At 44.9% G+C, this 23065-nt stretch overlaps 1 protein-coding gene and 1 long non-coding RNA gene across 6 annotated transcripts; one reads left to right on the top strand and one right to left on the bottom strand.

Annotated features, from left to right (window-relative positions):
• Positions 1 to 5567: 5567 nt before the first annotated feature.
• Positions 5568 to 19655, bottom strand: LOC131102300 (uncharacterized). Of its 4 annotated transcripts, none has more exons than XR_013625221.1 (4): positions 17599 to 19655; positions 16661 to 16797; positions 6440 to 14921; positions 5568 to 5962 (listed from the first exon to the last, which is right to left on the bottom strand). It is a non-coding gene; the product is annotated as an uncharacterized LOC131102300 (long non-coding RNA). The 4 variants fall into 4 exon arrangements; XR_013625222.1 differs by having other exon boundaries at positions 17634 to 19655; XR_013625220.1 differs by lacking the exon at positions 17599 to 19655 and adding an exon at positions 17141 to 17564.
• LOC131101778 (uncharacterized) lies at positions 17664 to 21237 on the top strand. 2 transcript variants are annotated; one of them, XM_078787850.1, is made up of 7 exons: positions 17664 to 17813; positions 18690 to 18796; positions 18885 to 19045; positions 19185 to 19299; positions 20112 to 20206; positions 20317 to 20366; positions 20439 to 21237. In XM_078787850.1, exons 3-7 carry the CDS (start codon positions 18992 to 18994, stop codon positions 20488 to 20490), a joined length of 366 nt encoding a protein of 121 aa, XP_078643976.1. In that variant the 5' UTR covers positions 17664 to 17813; positions 18690 to 18796; positions 18885 to 18991; the 3' UTR covers positions 20491 to 21237. The 2 variants fall into 2 exon arrangements, with proteins under 2 accessions (XP_078643976.1, XP_078643977.1); XM_078787851.1 differs by lacking the exon at positions 20317 to 20366.
• Positions 21238 to 23065: the final 1828 nt, after the last annotated feature.

Below are 23065 nucleotides of genomic sequence, written 5' to 3'. Positions count from 1 at the left end.
GCCCCCAAATTTTGCCCATTTTCAAATGTCCGGCCCTTGCACGCTGAGCGTAACTGTAGACGTGAATAACTTGGCTCCACGTGGTCAGATCTTCATCATACTTGGTACATGTGATCATGGCCCCGCCCCGAAGGTCCCCGTAGGTCACTTCCTGATTTCGTCGCAGCGCCACCTATTGGCGACAGGCTAAAGGCGTGTCATCTACATGAGGCCTTTTCTGCCAGGAGATTCATCAGATGAACATCAGGGTCACAAGGTCACTGCCTGACAGCCTGGTGAAGCCTGTTGATGGACCATGATGCAGGAAAAGCGAACGTGGTGGGCGTGGCCTGGCGGCGAATGCTCAGACCTCGCCATTTACATAGAAAAGGTCATCATTCGCCCGCAAAAGGTCGCATGGGCTTGAAAGCTCATAGGGGGGGTCAGAATCCAGGCCTGAGCGGCCTGGTGTGGCCCCCATATGAAACTAAGCCAAATTGACTCACTAGCGCCACCTACAAGTTTTAAAATAATTATCCCTCGCCTCCCGTTGCACGTATCGGCATGATTTTCGGAGGAGACATCACTCGTGACAGGACGCACAAAAAAGTCTCAAGAACCCATGTTCTAAAACCAACAGGAAGTCGGCCATTTTAGGTGGCGGCGGCCATTTGGGGGCGGAAGTATGGGTCGTATCTCGACGAACTCCTCCTAGGGGGTTTGACCGAATGAGTCCGTTGTAGCATCAACGGACACTAGACGGATGGCCGACGTTAAATTGCGAAGGATTTTGGGATATTCCATACGATGTGGGCGTGGCACGCCCCCAAATTTTGCCCATTTTCATATGTCCGGGCCTTGCACGCTGAGCGTAACTGTAGACGTGAATAACTTGGCTCCACGTGGTCAGATCTTCATCATACTTGGTACATGTGATCATGGCCCCGCCCCGAAGGTCCCCGTAGGTCACTTCCTGATTTCGTCGCAGCGCCACCTATTGGCGACAGGCTAAAGGCGTGTCATCTACATGAGGCCTTTTCTGCCAGGAGATTCATCAGATGAACATCAGGGTCACAAGGTCACTGCCTGACAGCCTGGTGAAGCCTGTTGATGGACCATGATGCAGGAAAAGCGAACGTGGTGGGCGTGGCCTGGCGGCGAATGCTCAGACCTCGCCATTTACATAGAAAAGGTCATCATTCGCCCGCAAAAGGTCGCATGGGCTTGAAAGCTCATAGGGGGGGTCAGAATCCAGGCCTGAGCGGCCTGGTGTGGCCCCCATATGAAACTAAGCCAAATTGACTCACTAGCGCCACCTACAAGTTTTAAAATAATTATCCCTCGCCTCCCGTTGCACGTATCGGCATGATTTTCGGAGGAGACATCACTCGTGACAGGACGCACAAAAAAAGTCTCAAGAACCCATGTTCTAAAACCAACAGGAAGTCGGCCATTTTAGGTGGCGGCGGCCATTTGGGGGCGGATGTATGGGTCGTATCTCGACGAACTCCTCCTAGGGGGTTTGACCGAATGAGTCCGTTGTTGCATCAACGGACACTAGACGGATGGCCCACGTTAAATTGCGAAGGATTTTGGGCCGCTCCATAGGATGTGGGCGTGGCACGCCACCAAACTTTGACCATTTCATATCTGGCCCTGCCTGGTGTCTGGCCTTGCCTTGAAGCAATGTACATCAAAGTCAATACACAGTTTGACTGACAGACTGATGAAGTCAGTTGATGGACTATGATGTGTGTAAAGCACATGTGGGGGGCGTGGCCACGGCGAATGGTCAGCCTTCGCCATTGACCATCAAAAGGTCATCATTTGCCTGCAGAAGGTCACAGGCTGCTGAAATCTTAAACGTGAGGCCTTAATCCAGGCCTGAGCGCCCTGGTGGTGCTCCCATGTGACACCAATCTAAATTGACACACTAGCGCCACCTAGAAGTTTCAATTCATTATCCCTCGCCACCCGTTACACGTATCACTATGATTTTCGGTGGAGACGTCTATCAAGACAGGACGCACTTAACGCTCCAGAAGCCATGTTCAAAACACAGCGCCACCAACTGGTGGACATGTATATCTGCCGTAACTTCCTGATTCATGTTCAGATTGTCTTGAAATTTTTTTGGGTGTGTTGGGTCAATCTCTGGTCTGTTATACTGTGTGTACATAGACTGTATAGCGCCACCAACTGGTGGAAATGTATATAGCCGTAACTTCCTTCCACATGGTCGGATCAGCCTACAAATTTTTCTGGTGGTCTGGGGTACCCTCTGGTCTATGACTGTGTGTGTGCATAGACTGTATAGCGCCACCAACTGGTGGAAATGTATATAGCCGTAACTTCCTTCCACATGGTCGGATCAGGCCCAAATTTTTTCTGGTGGTCTGGGGTACCCTCTGGTCTGTGACTGTGTGTGTACATAGACTGTATAGCGCCACCAACTGGTGGAAATGTATATAGCCGTAACTTCCTTCCACATGGTCGGATCAGGCCCAAATTTTTTCTGGTGGTCTGGGGTACCCTCTGGTCTATGACAGTGTGTGTACATAGACTGTATAGCGCCACCAACTGGTGGAAAGGTATATCTGCCGTAACTTCCTTACGCACGGTCGGATCGGCCCCTAATTTTTTCTGTTGGTTCGGGGTACCCTCCGGTCCGTTACCGTGTGGGCGCATACACTCTATAGCGCCACCCACAGGCGGAAACGTATATCCGCCGCAAGGACCTACCGCGCGGTCCGATCGTCGTGAATTTTTTTATGGCGGTTCGCGGCGTCGGACGGGACGTGACCGCGCACCCGCCTCGCCGCCGCTGTCGCCCCCTCCTGGCGGAAAATTGCAAGTGCCGTGACTCCCTTATCGCTTATCCGCTCGCCGCGGTTTTTCGTACGGCGCGTCCGCGCGCCCGTCCGGTCGCGCGCGCGACCCCGACCCGCGCGTACCCCCGACCCGCGCGTACCCCCGACCCGCGCGTACCCCCGAGCGCGTCGGGGTGCTCGAGCCCGCTCATCACTGCTTGCAGTTTTAATTATTATTATTATTCTGCCAACCGTCGGCCTTTTTGAGGGCCTTAACATGCCCGAAAACTCACCAAATTTGGCGAGCGCATCAGGTCTGGCGAAAAATTTTATATTTTATGGGTTTCAAATATAATGTTCCAAAATTGGCTCTCTAGCGCCACCTTGAATTTTAAAAAAAATTAGCCCCCGACACCAGTTTCACCTATCGTCACGAAACTTGGTGGAGACGTCTATCGTGACAGGACGGACCAAAAAGTCTCAAGAACCCATATTGGAAAACGAACAGGAAGTCGGCCATTTTGGATGGCGACGGCCGTTTTCGGGCCAGAAGTAGGGGTCGTATCTCGACGAACTCCTCCTAGGGGGTTTGACCGAATGAGTCCGTTGTAGCATCAACAGACACTAGACGGATGGCCCACGTTAAATTGCGAAGGATTTTGGGATATTCCATACGATGTGGGCGTGGCACGCCACCAAATTTTGCCCTTTTTCATCTGCCATGGCCTTGCACGCTGAGCGTAACTGTAGACGTGAATAACTTGGCTCCACGTGGTCAGATCTTCATCATACTTGGTACATGTGATCATGGCCCCGCCCCGAAGGTCCCCGTAGGTCACTTCCTGATTTCGTCGCAGCGCCACCTATTGGCGACAGGCTAAAGGCGTGTCATCTACATGAGGTCTTTTCTGCCAGGAGATTCATCAGATGAACATCAGGGTCACAAGGTCACTGCCTGACAGCCTGGTGAAGCCTGTTGATGGACCATGATGCAGGAAAAGCGCATGTGGTGGGCGTGGCCTGGCGGCGAATGCTCAGGCCTCGCCGTTTACAAAGAAAGGGTCATCATTCGCCCGCAAAAGGTCGCATGTGCTTGAAAACTCATAAGGGGGGGCAGATTCCAGGCCTGAGGGCCCTGGTGGGGCCCCCATTTGAAACCAAGCCAAATTGACTCACTAGCGCCACCTAGAAGTTTTAAAATAATTATCCCTCGCCTCCCGTTGCACGTATGGCCATGATTTTCGGAGGAGACATCACTCGTGACAGGACGCACAAAAAAGTCTCAAGAACCCATGTTCAAAAACCAACAGGAAGTCGGCCATTTTAGGTGGCGGCGGCCATTTAGGGGGGGATGTAGGGGTCGTATCTCGACGAACTCCTCCTAGGGGGTTCGACCGAATGAGTCCGTTGTAGCATCAACGGACACTAGACGGATGGCCCACGTTAAATTGCGAAGGATTTTGGGCTGCTCCTTAGGATGTGGGCGTGGCACGCCACCAAACTTTTACTTTAACCTTACCTTTTACCTTATCTGGCCCTGCCTGGTGTCTGGCCTTGCCTTGAAGCAATGTACATCAAAGTCAATACACAGTTTGACTGACAGACTGATGATGTCAGTTGATGGACTGTAATGTGTGTAAAGCATGTGGTGGGCGTGGCCACGGCGAATGGTCAGCCTTCGCCATTGACCATCGAAGGCTCATATTTTGCCCGCAGAAGGTCACAGGCTGCTGAAATCTTACACGTGAGGCCTTATTCCAGGCCTGAGCGCCCTGGTGGTGCTCCCATGTGACACCAATCTAAATTGACACACTAGCGCCACCTAGAAGTTTCAATTCATTATCCCTCGCCACCCGTTACACGTATCACTATGATTTTCGGTGGAGACGTCTATCATGACAGGACGCACCTAACGCTCCAGAACCCATGTTCAAAACAGCGCCACCAACTGGTGGAAATGTATATCTGCCGTAACTTCCTTATGCATGGTCGGATCGGTCCCAAATTTTTTCTGGTGGTCTGGGGTACACTCTGGTCTATGACTGTGTACATACTGTATAGCGCCACCAACAGGCAGAGATGTACATCTGCAGTAACTTCCTGATTCATGGTCAGATTGTCTTGACTTTTTTTTGGTGTGTTGGGTCAATCTCTAGTTTGTTATACTGTGAGTACATAGACTCTATAGCGCCACCAACTGGTTGAAATGTATATCTGCCGTAGCTTCCTTCCACATGGAAGGAAAATCAGTCTGTGTACATATAGCGCCACCAACTGTTTGAATTATATAATTCCATTCTATATGGTCTGATTTTTTTCTATGGTGGCACAGACAGGACATGACCATGTACCCACCTTAGACTGTATAGCGCCACCAACCTCTGGAAAAGTAGAACTACATTCTACATGGTCTGTCTGTCCCATGACTTTTAGGGAGTTGTGACATCAAACAGGACCTGACCACATACCCACCTTTGAAAGAGTTGTCAATATCTGTCATAACACCCTGCCACACAGTCAATTATGGACAATTATGCTGACATTCATCATTATACAGGTATATAGGTGTGCTGGAACCAATCCCAGCTATATTTTGATGTGCCATGCTGGTGGACTTCACGATTGCTGGTTGGGTCCTTGGTCTGTGAAGCATCTCTGTGGTCCACCCAGGGTCCAAGTGGGTGGAGTGTTTTGCAGGATAGCAGCAGAGACCGAGTTGACATTGTAGATTGTCTAAACTATGAATCAACACGTGTGGGGTTATGTACTAAACATGCAGAAATGACAAAAGCAGTTATGTCAAGCCAATTTATTTGATATAGTGCCAATTCTAATCATATGGAAGTTATCTAGAAAGAGAACCAACTGAACCCCACACGAGCAAGCACTTGGCAACGGAGGCAAGGAAAAACTCTTTGAGAAACCTTGGACAGAACCCAGGCTCTATGGGGCGGCCTTCTGTCTCGACCGGTTGGGTTGAAAGGGATGACTGACAGATGGTAGGTAGACAGTGGTGAAGAAAGGACAGAGGGTTAAGAATGGGTGGAGGAAAGGATCAGCAGTTGCAGTCCCACGATGACCAGTTCCCGGAATCGCCAGTATCCTATCCAGTCAGCAATGGGTGGATGTCAAGGTGCAACGGTGGGAGCTCCTCTGGAAGCAGCCAGCATTCACTACAGGTCAGAGAAAGAGTGAAAGCAAATGCGTTAGTAAACTTGCTATGATCATATAAAAAGGTCAAAGAAGACAGCATGAGGAAGGCTTTTTGTAGTACAAGTACCATGGCATTCTATGTATAATTTTAGTAGCACAAGCACAAGGCCCCCATACATTTTGGTTAACAGGTTAACATTTTTCCCCTGCAGAACATAAACTCATGTCAGATTCTGTGTCCCATTTAACATAGTGGAGGTGTTTCCAACTTCCAGCTAATTAAAGCTACTTGGTAAAAAAGAAATTGGTTTTATGTGACTGGCCACATTTCAAGATGTATTTTACCTACAAAGCAAAGTTTAACTTGTAGTCTGGAGCCCGGTTTACGTATCGGGAGAAATCACATGAGTATAATGTCAAGTGGCAAAAAAGGCAAGTGTTTCACACATGAACAGAATTTGACAAATATGAAAAGTGCAAACAGCTCCATATCTTACCACATGCAGCACTTGTCAGAGGACACTCACACCGTCAGAGGGGTCTTGTCCTGTTGATGAAAACTCACATGCATGCAAACCACTACATTGCTATTATAATAGTTGGTATAATGCACTGATGGATTAGTTTTACTTCTATGCTATTCTACTGCTACGATGTTAAATCTACGCATGTACTTCTACTGCTACTATGTTAACATACGCATGCACTTCTACTGCTACTATGTTTCATATAAAGAGGATGCGTGTGGAACTGAAGACAGGCGGCAACTAGAAAGACAAGAGCAGAGGTTAGTCACAATATACATTCACATGTTTACATGTTTACATGTTTACATGTTTACATGTTTACATATTTACATATTTACATATTTACATATTTACATATTTACATATTTACATATTTACATATTCACATATTCTTTTACATATTTACATTGCCCTCATTGTTTGCATTACCGTGTCTGGAAAAACGTATTTTTCGCCAGTGATTGACAAACACAATCCACCGTTCTCGGAAGAGTAAACTCGCGGATTGGAAAATGTCCACTGGTTAGAAAAATACCAACGTGTTCAGAAAAGTCTTAGTTTTAATCCCTTTGATTCTTAATTTTGGCCAGTGGTCGAATTTTGCGCCAGTGATTGACTAATACAAATTGGTTAGAAAAATAACTGTTGAAAAGGGTTTGAATCCCTTTAGTATTTAACTTTAAGGCAGACAGCCGGTAACTATCAAGACAAGAGGACAGGTGAGTGAGGCAGCACTGGGATCATTTCATCAGGTACTATTTATATATTTACATATTTACATATTTACATATTTACATATTTACATATTTACATATTTACATATTTACATATGTATACTATTTAAAATATATGCAGATGTTACAATATTTACATGTTTACACTATTTACATGTTTACAATATTTACATGTTTACAATATTTACATGTTTACAATATTTTCATGTTTACAATATTTTCATGTTAATTTACTGGTTTGACAAAAGGAAAATACTCCCTATCCTAAAACCTAGAAACTGGGATCTTAATTATGACCAGTGATTATGACTAATACAATCCACCGTTCTCGTTGGGCAAGTAAACTCGTGGATTGCACATTGTCCACTGGTTGAACCTAAACCTATTTTACACTATACACTAGACCATAAGACTGCCAGAAGAACGCTGAAGTAGAATGTGTATGTGCGTGTGTGTGCGTTTTACATTTTGTGTCTAAAAGAGCACAAAATCCCTTCATGATCACTGAAATAAGTGGGCATCACAACTGATTCTACATCAAAGTGTGATGTTTTGACATATACGTGGTCAATTAGTGTACCCTTTTCTGTGGTAGGATGTTTGACTGACTGGCTGAACCCTTTCCTAGCCATGAATGTGCTGATAGTGGAAGATTTTAACAAATTTTCATTAAAATCTCCCAGTACCACAATGCTGGCGTACTTCTGGTGCAACCAATCCAGCAGCGTGCCAAGGTGACCTTGAAACAACGCCATTGGATAGGAGGGTGGTCGATACACAACTGCTATTAACACACTGGGTGAGGAGCAGTTCACCAGTAAAACTTCCAAGTTGAAGTTTGGGGCGGAGACAACACTACAGTGCAGGTGGTCTGCAATGTACATGCCAACTCCGCCATGCTGTTGCCCTTGTAATTCTACCAAAGCAGGGTTACTGCTGGAGTAAGACAAACATCGTGGTTGGCTATGAAAATGATACCCAGGAATGGTTACACTCCTGGGTGTACATGCCGTTGGCAGCCACGTTTCTGTCACAGCGATGCAGTTAGGCTGCAGGTGCTGTGTACATGCTGCCAAATCTGACGCATGTGTTGTCAAATTTTGGACATTCATCACATACATTGTGAGATGTGGTGGTTGTGCATTTGTTTGTGTTGGTTCACTTTCTGTCAAAAATGCTGGCATCCTACCTACAGCATTCTTAATGGCATCATTACAGTAAATTTTTTTGGCATTAAACTTTTCAATAATCAAACCGTCTAAGGCCGTGACTCGACTCAATGCGACATACGCCTGCCCTGCGGAAAACACCCTGTCTAGAGACACAACTACATTGCTCACGGTAACACCCTGGACTTTATGTACCGTGCAAGCCCAAGCGAGCTTCAGAGGGAACTGGCGACGCATGCCACCACTTTTTGTTACTTTTTCTTCCTCTGGCAGAATAAATGTACTGTCTTTTAGCGTGACGGACTCATTAGTAGTTTGTGCACGCCTTTGTTTACCTACTTTGGCATCATCAAACTTTATATAGATCCTACTCGGAAATGTGTCATCCTTTTGGAAAAGAACCTCAGAGACAGTGCCACTAACCCCGTTAACTAAGCCGTCGTCAATATCAATGTTTTTGCAAAGCATTACACGTGCATCTTTAGCGATGTGCAGAGTTTCCTCTAAACACGTGTTGTAAACTTTGCTGTGGTGCCCTACTTTTCTTTCTAAGTTACCGGATTTTTTGTTTTGGCTGAAATCCTCAGCTTTTATCGTCGTGTACTCCGGACAGATCCTGAAAAGCTGTTTTAGATTGTACTCGTTGACTTGTTGATTGGTTGGAAACACATGTAACGCAGAGCTGACCTCACCTGTTTCGCGCTGTTTCAAAAGTTCTATGTCTGTTTCCAACAACGCCGCGCCTTTTGGATGTTTGCGTAGTCTATTTAGCAATGCTGCAAACTGATTATCTTTTTGCCGGACTATCGTTGTCAGTTCGACAACACTGAAAAGATTTGTCCACAAGTTGAAAGTGGCGTCTTCGACATAGAGAGGCTTTCCTTTGACTGGCGGTAACTGGTAAAAATCACCGACGGCGATGATGCTGACGTTGCCAAATGCAGCATAGTCACCGGTTTGCTTAATTTGTCGGAGCCTACCATGAATGTACGTCAACAACTTGTGATCAACCATCGATATTTCATCGATAATCAAAATTTGGAGGTCCGCGAACTTGGCACGCAAGGAATTCACCGTTTCCTCACCCAGTGGTGTGTAAGGCAAACGGGTATCCTTGCCGATGCTCAATGTGCTGTGTATTGTTGTGGCATTCAAATTGTAAGCAGCAATCCCTGTTGGTGCAGCTAGACAGACAGAAATATTGTCCGGTTGCCGACACGTTGTTGACAACAACCTGGTAGCCTCATATTGGATGGCTTTAATTAGGTGGCTTTTTCCTGTCCCGGCACCGCCTGTGATGAATAAGTGCAATGGCTCGGGTTTTCTCCCACCTATTTTATCAAGGCACCACTGTCGAATTTTGTAAAAAATGTCCATTTGAGTATTATTTAGGGAGCGGATCAATGCCAAGCCATCATTTCGACTCATTGACTTTTGCTTTTGTAAGTTTAGAGCGGTTCTATTTTCATTTGCCAAGTCAGGTATTACTTCTGCCTCTTCTTCGACCAACTGCTGTTTTTTCCGGCGTTCTTCTTCGCACTGCAGCCTTTCCAATTCTTGTTCTGGACACAGCAGACACCACGCATCCTCAGCAACACCGCTGTGATCAATAGATCTTTGGATGCTGTCCAGTTCATCCCCGTCGTTGTCGAAATGTTGTTTATTTGTTTCCACTATGGATCGAACAGAATGCATCGACCCATCATTTAATCGGACCGCACCATTGTCATAAAACTCTTCAAATGTTGGGCAGTTGGCAGGTCTTAACTGCAAATCCACCCGGTATGGCAGATACAACTGCAAAAGGCTACGATAATACAACTCGGGGTTTTTGGTTTCTGAAAAGCGCGCAGAGCGTACTACGGCAGGTTTGGTCCGTGTACGTTTTGTCACATGTCCGTAGTTGTTTTTAAGTTCTATTTTGGACGCCGACCTTTCGTTTTTGCTAATGATGCGGTATTCCGAAGCAAATTGTGCCAAGCACATGTCATTAAACGTGTCGTCGTTTGGTCTGTTTTTATAACGGTCGACAATGCTGGTCATCCACATGTCTTCCGTTGTTAATTCGGCCGATGCAGCTTTTTGACGCAAAACACTCACAGGCAAACTCATTTTGACCACATTGTCCCCTGTTGGAACAAAAACTACTTTGCGCGAGCATTCTTTAAGATGCATATTTGTCACCCGGTAAACGGCCTCTTGTGCACACACGTCTCTATTGTGCAAGTACACACTGCCAAGGCTTTTTAAAGCATCTTTGGCACTGACGTTTGCCTGTTTGGATGCTTCTTTCTGGGCATTACTCAGCAGCAATCCAATCTCCCTCTCAGCTTTAGAAATATACGAGATTATGTAAACCACGCACGCATACGCATCAACGACATACTGGATGTCCATATTAGCATTCCAGCATTTAAGCAGAGGTTTGCTGTATGGATTGATCCAAACCTCATTGATTTGACGCTTCACTATCACTTCCGTACGACGACCCAAGCGGCGGTGTGCGGCCTCAAAAGTATTTTGGGTTATACCGAGACTATGGAACAAATGTTCCACACTTTGATATGCGTGGTTCTCGTCAGCCAGGGCTGTTTTAATGGATTTTATGATTTCCGACGCCTCTTCTGCTTTCATGTTTGCGGCATTTTGGGACGCTTTAGGACATGTGCATGTTTTAACTCCGGTTGATTGGCTAACCTGACAAGTGCATGTTTTTTGTCCCTGTCCGTCTAACTGATGGCTAATAAATGTTCGTCCTGACACGGGTTTGGGAAAACCGAAGCGACACACTGTGTTTTTCTTCTTGCACGTTTTAGAGTGTCTCTTTGAATGCTGCTGGACGGAAGACACTGTCTCTGTCAATCCTTCATCCTGTGTCTGCAATTCACAAGTAACATATCTATCAATAAAATTTGTGACTTCTTCATCTGAGTTCACTTCAATACGTGGGGCATTCTCGACCCAGAACAAACAATGTACATGTGGGGAACCACGCTGCTGAAATTCCACCCGGTAAAAATAGTCGACTACTTTGCCAATCGGTTGGCTCGAAGACATTATCACCTCTCTGAGAAAGACATGCCACCGGAAATCAAACATCCGTGCAGCAGTCACAGGATTCCGTCTCAACAAATCACACCTGTCCGCCCACTCCAACTCTGCAGCCGTTTGCGTTCGGCCCTCTTGCCTCAAAACACAGTCTAACAAGTTTTGCCACCGTAAATCAGCAGACGAAAAAGAGCAAAACCACGTGGGAACACCAAGCTGACGCACACAGGCCAAAATATCGCGCTGCGTACTCTGCCAAAAGGCTGGAGTGCCTCTGATGGGCTTCAGAAAACGATAGCCCTGGTCACATTCCAACAATGTCTTTAACGACTCATCGTTGGTCAACAAATCTTTGGCCATTTTTGCCACCAAACCAGCAATTCCTTTGCGTAAGGCAATGGAAATGCTCGACACCACCTGCAGAAGTTCACACAAATACTGAGCATAGAATATGTATTCCACATTCTGCCCAAACCGCTTATCAGCATGCATGATACGATTATTGAAATATCGAGACGCCGTCAGCCTATATTGTCGAGTGTCATGAAACGTGAAACGGCCACGTGGAAACAACACTGGGAAACATCTAGCTTCATTTGAATGGTCAGAAAGCAACCTCACAGGATTATTGCCTTCTGCCGGAGCCACATTCAATATATTGTTGTAATACTGATCTAGCGCTTCCTGACCAATGTCTACTGGCATCAAACATGTGTCCTGAAACATGCAGTGCTGCTGTCTATCGTGGAGAAGCTCATCTTCTGCATCTAGAGGCGGTGTGACATCTACTGCAGGAACACTGTCCTCCACCTGAGAGGCATCAGGTTCCCTACAAAAGTCATTGACCCACTCCTCGTTGTACTCTATATCTTCATAATGCACATTTGACTCTTTTAAATATCTCAAGGCTTCTCGAATGTGCATGCTGTCAACAAAATGGTACTCGTAGTGTCCTTTGTAAGTTAACTTTCTTTTGAGCTTGACACGGAGCATAGAGCCTTCCATATTGGACCGTGGCAACAAATTTGTCGTTTCTACAACATTGGCCGGAACACAAGTCACAGGCCCGTGGACACCATTTTGCCCCCCTTTAGGCAGTGCAAGCATTTTCATGAAGGGGATATTTAGTGCAATTAAATGCTGCTCTAAACTGTTCAGACAATCCAGCTCAGGAGGAATCGGGTCCACCCCCAAATTATTTGACACACATTCAGGTGGGAATTCCCCTTTGCTTATCTTGTAATGGCAAGTGTAGCAAATCCACAGCTGCCCTCTACCAGACTCCACCAACAAACAAGGCACTGTGCACTCTGCACTACATTTGTGTAAATAATCCTCACTAATGCACGTGTTCACAAGAGAAGCACTTGCACTTTTGCTGTAATGCTCTCTGTCACACTGCAGGACCTGATGTTTAAACATCAACCTATGGCACACACAGCAGACAAACTGGGGCCCATTCTTCACTTTCTCTAAAAAATTCTCTACAACAACATCAAATTCTTCCTCTCGCAACTTTGCAGCATGCCTTCGTGCCTTCACATCTGCCATTACACGCATTTTGTGCTCCAAGTTACTGTGATACTTCTGTATACTGGCAAGTTTGACAATGGCCCGGTGCCTTGTATCTACTTTATATTTTTTGACACTCTGCGCCTTGACTCTGTCCCTGTGCAAGCTGTCACGTTTGTACTTTTGGATGCTACGTGTCTTCACTCTGTCCCTGTGCAAGCTGTCCCTTCTATACTTTGTGATGCTAGATGTTTTAACTATGTTTTGATGCACCACATCACTTCTATATTTTGCTACACTCCTTGACTTCATTCTCTGCCTAAAGACAGCTTGTTCTTTGTATTTTTTTACACTCATTGTTATCTTCTTCTCCCTTTCCAACATTTCTGCTACATATTTGGATCTTTGGGTCAGGGCCTTCTTCTTTCGAATATATTTGGATGGGCTTACAAGTGGAACCAAGGACTGTTTTTCTTTGCCTGTTTCAACAACATCATTCAAACCAACTGCTTCTTCACTATCGGCGCTAATTACTTGATGCCGATGTGACCTGGTACCATACTGACTGACCTGAGATGTACCATTCTGACAAATGCCAAAGCAACTTCCTAACTGACCCTCATTGACACATGTCACACACTCGTAGTGATTACCACTCGAGTTGTCCAAATAAATCCCACGACTGGATTCTGACGAACTATATCTCAACCAACGACCACCGTAAAAAGTAAAGATATTTATTCCTAAGCTATCGGCTGCAGCCTGAATTTCCACCTCAGTTGCCCAGCTATTGACATATTTCATTTTGGAAACACTAATGTATTCTGCCAAACAACTGTACTCACTCCTGAGAAGCTTCTCGTAATCTTCACAGTGCTTTTCCATATGTTTAACCACATGGAGTCTAATTTTCCTGTGATTTTTCTGTGTGCCACTCACCGCTTGTGATATGGCACGGAAAAAACAGTTGCCATCAGCAACAATGCTCTCCTTTTTACATGGCGTTCCTAGGGGTCCAACACGCAAAGTGATAGGCACAATGTTGACCTCACAATCAATGTTCAAAAGTTGGCAGACAACCTGGCAGTCCACTCGAGGCACTGGACAAAAATCATGCTGTGTGGTAACGACACTGACTACTTCAACATCAGATGTACTTGTACTTGAAATGTCAGCCATTTTTAACTTTTTGGAAACATCAGACATCGCCAAGTGACGTTTTCTATCAGACAAAACAGTCACAGCAACACCAGCTATCTCAAAAAGTTTCTCTGTTCCACCAAACTCTGCAGCCAAATTGCTAATGTGATTAGCAAGGTCATCGAGACTACCAAAAGACAGAACAACACTGGTTCCATCACTGCAGACCATGCCATTACAGCTGCGCGAGTGTGAATCTACCAGACAATACTGACCAGCATCACAAATGATGGCACAACTACTTTGGCAAACTGTAAGAATGCACGTGCTGTACTTACCAAACATTGTTTGCAAACCATCATGCAAAGTGACATGAATCCCGTTTTCAATATAATAGCCAGAAACTACATTCACATCACCTGAAGCATAATCATTCTTCATACAAAACTTAAATTTGTGTCCAGCAATCACCTCCTGTTTGGGCAATTCTGTGGCACACAAAAAATGTGATGCGTGACAAATTACGCCACGTTCCCTAAGAGTGGTATACAACTGATCGCCTTCAACAACAGCCATGTCAAGATCAGCAGTATCCCACAACAAGACATTTTTTACACTGTGTAAAGCAGTGGCACATAAGGCAATCGCCATACATTGTGTTCCTGCATACTTAAACCTTGTATTGCCTTGATGAAATGACCCTTTGACCACCTTTTGTAACCCACCCGTTGGTACCTCCACTGGTGACAGTGAAGATACTTCTTCCCTACCTTTTGTTGCAACTGCACAGTCAACAGCTTGGGCAGCCCTGGGTGTGCGTCGCATACGGAAACCCTTCTTTCGTGGCATCTAAAAGAAAACAATGAAATCAATGTCAGTTCACACGCCATGTACTTAAGCTTCTAAATGCTCTTTCCCATGCTCTCTGGTTACCCCGTGTGTGCGTGGGTTTTCTCCGTGCCCCCCCATTGGCGATGCCATATTGTCCATAGGCAAGAAAGTGGGTGTGAATGGTTGTCTATATGTGCCCTGTGATTGGCTAGCAACCAGGATGTACCCCTCCTCTCGCCCGAATACAACTGGGATAGACTCCAGCAGCAGCAGAAAATGAATGAACATATGCCTATCCTCACGGGTCGCGGGCATGCTGGAGCCTACCCCAGCTATATTCAGGCGAGAGGTGGACTACATCCCGGTCACCAGCAAAACACAGGGCGCATAGACAACCATTCACAGTCACATTCATGGCCACAGACAATATGGAGTGCGTGTGTGTGGGGTGGGGGTCAAATGAAAGTGAGTATAAATGGTTGTCTCTATGTGCCCTGTGATTGGTTGACAACCAGGATGTACCCGCCTCTCGCCTGAATACAAATGGGATAGACTCCTGCAGCAGCGGTAGAAAATGAATGAATAAATCCATTTATTTTCTGTGCTGCTTAACCTCACAAGGGTCGTGGGCATGCTGGAGCCTACCCCAGCTGTATTCTGGCAAGAGGTGGACTACACCCTGCTCACCAGCCAAGCATGGGTCAGAGACAACCATTAACAGTCACATTAATGCCTATGGACAATTTGGAGTCGCCAGTGGGGGGGGGGGGGTACACGGAGAAACACACGCACAGAATACATGCAAACTCCACACAGAGATAAAATGATAAATCAAACTTTGTCAATAAATACAATTATTATGCAGAAAACAACAAATAAATAAACACTAGCTGTGTGTTTTACTGCAAGAGCACTATCTTCCCCCACCCCCTTCATATTGTGTGCGTTTGAGTGGGCACATGCACACTTGGGTGTGGCCCTTTGGCTGAATGACGGGGTTAATCATTGGAAACAAGAAAAATGAAGAAAACGTCAGGTGGACGTCTTCTCCTCCGCAACGCGGTAGTGGTTTAGATGAATGACAGGGTTAAAATCATTGGAAACAGAGAAAGCTAAAAAAGTTGAAAACCTACGGTGCGGTGGCTTCTCCACACAAGCAAATCCCAGGTGCTTAATGGTGCTTTTATGGTAGCTACCTTCATTTAGCACAGGTCACAAAATCGTTACCTTTAGGTGTAAAATACTCACATACTTTTAACATCCGTGAGAATTTATTTTCTCCCCGCCGGCTGCGATAAGATGGCGCGGGGGGGGGGGCGACCGCCATTTTGTGGCCTGTGGCATCAACGACGCCATTAACGACGACGCCATTTCGGGGCCTTTGTCATCAGTGCCGCCAATTTGCCCGCTAACGGCTCGTTTAAGGTGCGGCAACAACGAATATAATTTTCGCTATACAGCGTTAAGCTCCGACCGTTCGTGTATCCTGAACAAGCGGCCTACGTGCAGCACCGCCGAATATAACTTGAGCTATATTGAGTTAAGTTCGGACCGTTAGTGTATCCCAAACATGCAGTTACCTTGCGGCTACACCAACGACAACATACAAATACATAAAATTATACACATGTGGAGAAAAAGCCGAAGAAAAAACAAAATGGAGTTAAGCTCCAACCGGACGTGCATTCCTGCGATGGGGATCATTCTTACAAATGAATATATTTCAGTTTACTAAGTCTATTAAATAAAAAACTCACCTCTATGTCAGCAGATGAAGTCCAACACAATGGAAAACTGCAGTTTCCGTCGAATGTAGGTCCTGTAGGTCTGAATGTAGGTCTTTGTCTTTGTCTTTGTCTGAGGCAATGCAAAATGCGTTCTCTCGAAAAGTTTTCTGTTCGGTCGAGCAGAAAAGGGGGGGAGGTGGGCACGCGCAGCAGCTTTTATAGCACCATGCACCACACCGTTGAAGAACTGACCAATCGTAGCTCACAAAACCGATCTGTCAGGCTCCGCCTTTGGATAATTGACCAATCGTAAGTCACCAAACAAACAACCTATCAGCGATCGTCTGATTGAATGTAATGTGAAAGTTGGGCGGGTTATTATTTTTTAAATTGACCAATCCTGCCTCACTCACCTATCAATCGATCAGCTATTGGCGGAATGAATGTAATTTGAAATTGGGCGAATTAAACCAAACCATGTTTACGTGGACGAACTGAGGGAAAACTCACCAATGGCATTGCATGCTCACTGTATAAATAAGCTGCAAGTGCAACTATCACCATAACGATGGCAATGCGAGGAAAAGGATTAACCGAGTCCTTGGCGGCTTACTCCGACAACGCGGCATGAAGCGCATCCCGCATTCCAACATCTCCGCCCACGACTTGCTTGCCGGCGGTTGCCATGTCAACGAGAGGGGAATTGAGACGCTCTATCTCAACTTCCGCCGAGAAAACGCTGCAAATCTGCAGTGGATTCACCACAACGGCTCTTTTAAGAGCCAACCACTTTTCCATAAAGAGCAAAATGTTCCAATGCATTCCACACACTGCAACGCACTGCTTCAGAATAAAACGTAAACAAATGGTTGTCGAATGGATCTGACCGATTAGAATGATGTACAAAATACTACACTCAGAAAATGACCCAGAGCCTTATTAAGTATAACATAATAAAGTTTACTAACTTAGTAAATCCTCTGAAAATCATTTAATCGCTTACATAAATAAATGCTTAAGTCCAGCGCTTAAGCTTGGTGACGTAGACCGTCATGACGTGCCCCCTTCGCGTCCAAAGGGGTGGAGTTATGAGAGGTCTATGGCGCAGTTTCCGGCAGCACAACACCAGCGAAGGTATCAAGACACGGCAAGCACGGCAAGTTATATGGACGACAATACATCGGTAAGTAGAGCACTTGCAATTTTTAAACTAATACCGACCCCGTCTTCCTTCAACTACGCTGGGTGTTGTTTTTTTAATGTCACCGCTATTCTGTTGTGCGTAAGCTAACTTTAGCTATGTTTGCTAGCCACCGAATTGCTCAGCTAACATGGCTCGTTGGGCGAACATACTTTAACAGGTAACGAACCATCGAACCGGAAAAGTTAAGCTTTTAACCGCGCTCTCTTTGTGTGTACGCCGTGTTTTGCTTAGTTTTACTTTGTTTTTGTAACATGACGTGATGTCGATATGCTCCGACGGGAAGCTCTTGTGGGAACAGCCGAGGTACTTCCGGAGCTCATTACAAATGGAATACAAGAGTATTCAACATTCGCTTTCTACCGCTCACCCCCACGAAGGTCGCGGGGGGTGCTGGAGTCTACTTAGAATTAAATTTGCATGTTTTTGGAATGTGGGAGGAAACCGGAGTACCCGGAGAAAACCCACGCATGCACGGGGAGAACATGCAAACTCCACACAGAGATGGGCAAAAGTATTCATTCAAATTATTTATTCATGGTTTTATATACAAAATATTTATTCGAATTATGAATTACTGCATGTTTTCCTGTAATTATATTTGGAGATATAATTAATATCAATGTGCATTTTTGGCAGGCGAGTGATTAGCGTGCAGACCTCACAGCTAAAAGATGCCAGTTCAATTCCACACTCGGCCATCTCTGTGTGGAGTTTGCATGTTCTCCCCGTGCATGCGTGGGTTTTCTCCTTCTTCAGAACTGTGGATTTAAAACGCAATCCAAAAACTATGTACATGAAATTAGACAGCACTTTGAAAAACAAACCATCCTAACACTGTTTATGCTCCTTTTTAAGGTGGCGGCCCGTGGCCTGGCAATGTAGGCGCTGCACATTGGAGGATACTTCAAAAGGGGAGCTTCTCAAGCATTACCAAGTCAAGCACCGTATTTATGGTTGTGGCTGTAAGTACCTTGTCTTCATTTAAGATGTCCTTGTTCCCTTAAAACATGGAACAGTGGTGAAGTGGTATTCTTCCTCGCTATCCTCCAGGAGCAGAACCAAAACCAACTAATCACCAATTAAAGAAGAGAGACAGCCCAGTCATTAAGGACTTGATGTGCTGAACTTTTGCACATAGAGGAACATACGACATACAAATGAGCATCAGTGACATGAAGCTCAGGTGGCCTACCTTGTTTAATGTCTCACAGGTGAGTATTTGGATTTTTTGTGTCAAACACATTATGGACTGTAAACAACTACTGTATGTTTCACAGTTATACGTAAGTATGCACTTCTGTTTTTGTTGTCACTGATTCTTTTGTCTCTTCTTTCATATGCCTCTTTCAGGAGAGGAAGGTGCCAGAAGGGAGACGAAAGGACACCAAAACTGATGTCCTTGTTTCCAGCGAAGAAAAACGTTGTCAGAGCAAGAATTCAAGCACAGACGAACATTCTACTTCAGGTATTAAAACCATCCTCCACCTATTCAATTTGTACGTTACCTGCAATAGTCATCATTCCACCTGTCTTATTCACATTTCTCTCCATTCTCTGTTCACATCATACAGCTAACATTTATCTCTCCCTCCTATTTATTACTCATCCTTTCCTCCAGTCTTTCTAAAAGGAACTATACGTATGTACGAAGGACACAAAATATTGCACAATATGTCTGTCGTCAGCAAATAAGAAAACATGTTAATTTGAAATAAAGATCTGACAACAAGCCTTCTGCAGGTGCACAGCGCACAGACACAATGTCAGGGCGGTGAAAGTAAAATAATAACACGCACAGCACCTGACTGACATGACCGCTGCTTTTAGTTACTGTGACTGAGTGTAAGAAGCAAAATACTCGTCCATCCTACCTGCTTAAGCTACACAAGCCTGAATAGATATCACTGTGACAACAGATACTGCCGCTTCATTCCTGCTGCTAGTTGCAATACAGATATTTTTATTTCACTCCAGCAACAGCCACAATAGCCACAATCTTACATACAGCCACTTGAACAGTTTTTGGTTTTTCTTCCTTAGTTTTCTGTGCCTCAATCTCTCACATCCTTTGCACACCGCACCACAATATCCAGTTATATTCACGCGCCTGGAAAAATTTTAGGTCTGAGTTTTTTTTGCTGCCATCACTACTTACAAACTTCCCTCTCATGTAATTTCTATAGAAATGTTTGAGACTTAAGTTTTTCTAGTAAATCAAAGCACTGCTTCAATGTGTAGTGTTGCTTTTTGTTACTTTAAACACTTTCTGTTTGGCAGATGGAATCCAACATGAGCAAACAAGGGACGTTGTCATCCGATGCCTTATTGACCGTCTTGCAGGAGATGCTAGTGCCCTTTTCCAGGACTTTGAGGTTGGTATACTACTGTACTTTTTATGCTTTTCAAGGTTTTAAAATTTTAGCAAATGTAATCTCAAATGCACAGCTGCAGTACAGTTGTTTTTTCTTTACTGCACACAAAGATGGAGCTGCTTTTTGTATGCCATAAAGCAACTGTGGACAACAAAAGACAGTACGTGCTACTTCTCTTGTGACGTGCAAGTTGAACGTGAACTCCTAACAGCTGTCTTTACAATGTCTGCAGGATGCCGGGGATGGACCAACCAGCATTCAAGAAAAGATGGCATAGTGATTGAGGGCGGCACCGTCCACAGCACTCTTGGGGATCTTAGCCATGCCTGCTACTATCTGATGGGACTGCCGTATGCACGAGACCTGCGGTTCCCCAAGACCCCGTCATCCAGTTTTATGGTGTTCCAGAAAGTACTGCTGGATCTGGATTTATGGAAACCTTTCAAAGACTTCAAAAACTGAAGAATTACCTCCCTGTATGTTTTTGGTGGCAGCAACACAGCGGTCAAGTGGTTAGCACACAGACCTAACAGCTAGGAGACCAGGGTTCAATTCCACCCTCGGCCATCTCTGTGTTGAATTTGCATGTTCTCCCCGTGCATGTGTGAATGTGGGTACTCCAGTTTCCTCCCACATTCCAAAAACAAGCTGTTAATTGGCAACTCCAAAATTGTCCATAGGTATGAATGTAAACATACACATTAACTTTCTTTATTGTCATTGCACAATAACACAGCAGTGAAATTGCCACTGAAATGTTGTTGCCTGGCTCCCGTAATGTGAATGGTTGTTTATCTATATGTGCCCTGTGATTGGCTGGCCACCAGTCCAGGGTGTACCCCGCCTCTCGCCCGTAGACAGCTGGGATAGGCTCCAGCACTTGTGAGGACAAAGCGGTAGAAAATGAATGAATGTTGTTGGTGGCCACTATTCAAAACGATGCTTTCTGAGTGATTTTTTGTTAGTGAGGTTTACCTGTCCTAAGTATAGAAGTTTCATGTGTTAATGTTTATTAAAGTGTCTTAATGTCATGATAATGTAATTCTTTCTGCATTTCAGCCATGTGCTGCATCAATTTCTGCCAGATGCTCATATGCTCATTTTGATGTTGATGTACCCTGAGGTTATATAATTCTAATGGAGATTTCTCAGACTATGTCCAATAATGATGGCGAGATGACACCCCGTGAGGCTTCGAACCATTTCAATCAACTGTATCTTCACGCCGCAAGTCCCTACCGCACGGTCCGATCGTCGCGAAATTTTTTATGGCGGTTCGGGGCATCGGACGGGACGTGACCGCGCACCCGCCTCGCCGCCGCTGTCGCCCCCTCCTGGTGGAAAATTGCAAGTGCCGTGACTCCCTTACCGCTTATTCGCTCGCGGCGGTTTTTCGTACGGCGCGTCCGCGCGCCCGTCCGGTCGCGCGCGCGACCCCGACCCGCGCGTACCCCCGACCCGCGCGTACCCCCGAGCGCGTCGGGGTGCTCGAGCCCGCTCATCACTGCTTGCAGTTTTAATTATTATTATTATTATTATTATTATTATTATTATTATTATTATTATTATGCCCGTTGTCAGATCATTTAAACCTGCAATAAAAGCCTGTTGTTCCTGCTATCAAGTCTGGTGGGCGTCTCATCTAACAATTACTGACACCTAGTGACCATTGTGTCTTCTTAATGTAGGTAAAAAATACGAAACAATACCAATAATAGGTCATATTCAACTACAAAACAGCATGATTTATTAATTAACTGTACCTGAAATCTGTATCTAAATACTTTTTCCGTTTGGGTAAATGTTTATTTTAGATGCATCTTTATTTCCCTTCCGCACTTTGTCAATGTCACTACAATAACAACATGATTTCACGTCTAATTTTCAGCTTGGGATCACCATACTCTGCAAAAGCACAATACCCAATATCCACACACTCAATGTAATAATGGATAATTCCATCCATGAAGTTCCACTCTATACCACCTGTCCTGAAGGCTATCCTGAAGGAACATGCTTTGAAACGAAAAGATGAAGTAACCTTGAGTTGCTATGTTTTGTCCCTGCTAAGGTGGAAATGATCCCAAGGGGAGAACCAACGAAATCCACAAACCTTTTTAATTATAAGGTGAATCTGAAAACACTGTTTACGGACCGTGCCGGCGCAGAAATGTGTCCAATCCCGTTCCTAGGCTTAGCTGTAACATATGGAACAATCCCTTTATGAGTATACTCATTTGGAAAATTATGCAAATGAAAATCTGCATGTGGCTGATAACATGACAAAGTTGTAACTGTAATGACTCCGTATGATGCATTCATTCTTTTGATACATATGAACTAGGGCAGGGGTCTCAAACTCAATTTACCTGGGGGCCACTGGAGCTAGGGTCTGGGCAAGGCTGGGCCGCATCAGGTTTTCCAAAAAAAAAAAAAAAACGCATTTATTAAAAACAGAAAAAAATACAAACTTTTTCAGTGCTTTGGTTCAGATTTTCTACAATAAAAGCTCCGATAAAACATTCCACTGTTCTCAAATATCTTAATTTTTTTTCTGCACAAAATAAGATGAAAAATAAATAAACAAATCTAGAATAAAGAAAATCAATCAATCAGTAATAAATAAATATAATAATAATAATAAAACTGCAAATAATAAAAACTTGAGAAACCACATATAGTTGGTGGGTAGACAAATTATTTTTTTTCACATTAAAATGAACAAAGCATTATTAGAGCCCTGTAGACATGACAAAACACGACTATAGTCACATTTATACTCTTTTTATTTACAACATATTGCGCAACTGCAGCGTCTCGAGACACATGCTAACTTGCAAATTAGAGCGCTAGCGACCT

This window comes from Doryrhamphus excisus, linkage group LG21 (assembly GCF_037039965.1).
Source record: "Doryrhamphus excisus strain RoL-2023G ecotype Guam linkage group LG21, RoL_Dexc_Guam_v1.1, whole genome shotgun sequence".
NCBI classification, from domain to species: domain Eukaryota; kingdom Metazoa; phylum Chordata; class Actinopteri; order Syngnathiformes; family Syngnathidae; genus Doryrhamphus; species Doryrhamphus excisus.
Note: the sequence above shows the minus strand (reverse complement) of the source record. Positions and strands in the feature narration are given on the sequence as shown.

Coding starts and splice junctions, on each gene's coding strand:
- LOC131101778 (XM_078787850.1), top strand. CDS start 18,992: ATGAGCATCAGTGACATGAAGCTCAGGTGGCCTACCTTGTTTAATGTC. Junction 20,207..20,316: donor CCCTTTTCCAGGACTTTGAG/GTTGGTATACTA, acceptor CTGCACACAAAG/ATGGAGCTGCTTTTTGTATG. Junction 20,367..20,438: donor ACTGTGGACAACAAAAGACA/GTACGTGCTACT, acceptor CAATGTCTGCAG/GATGCCGGGGATGGACCAAC.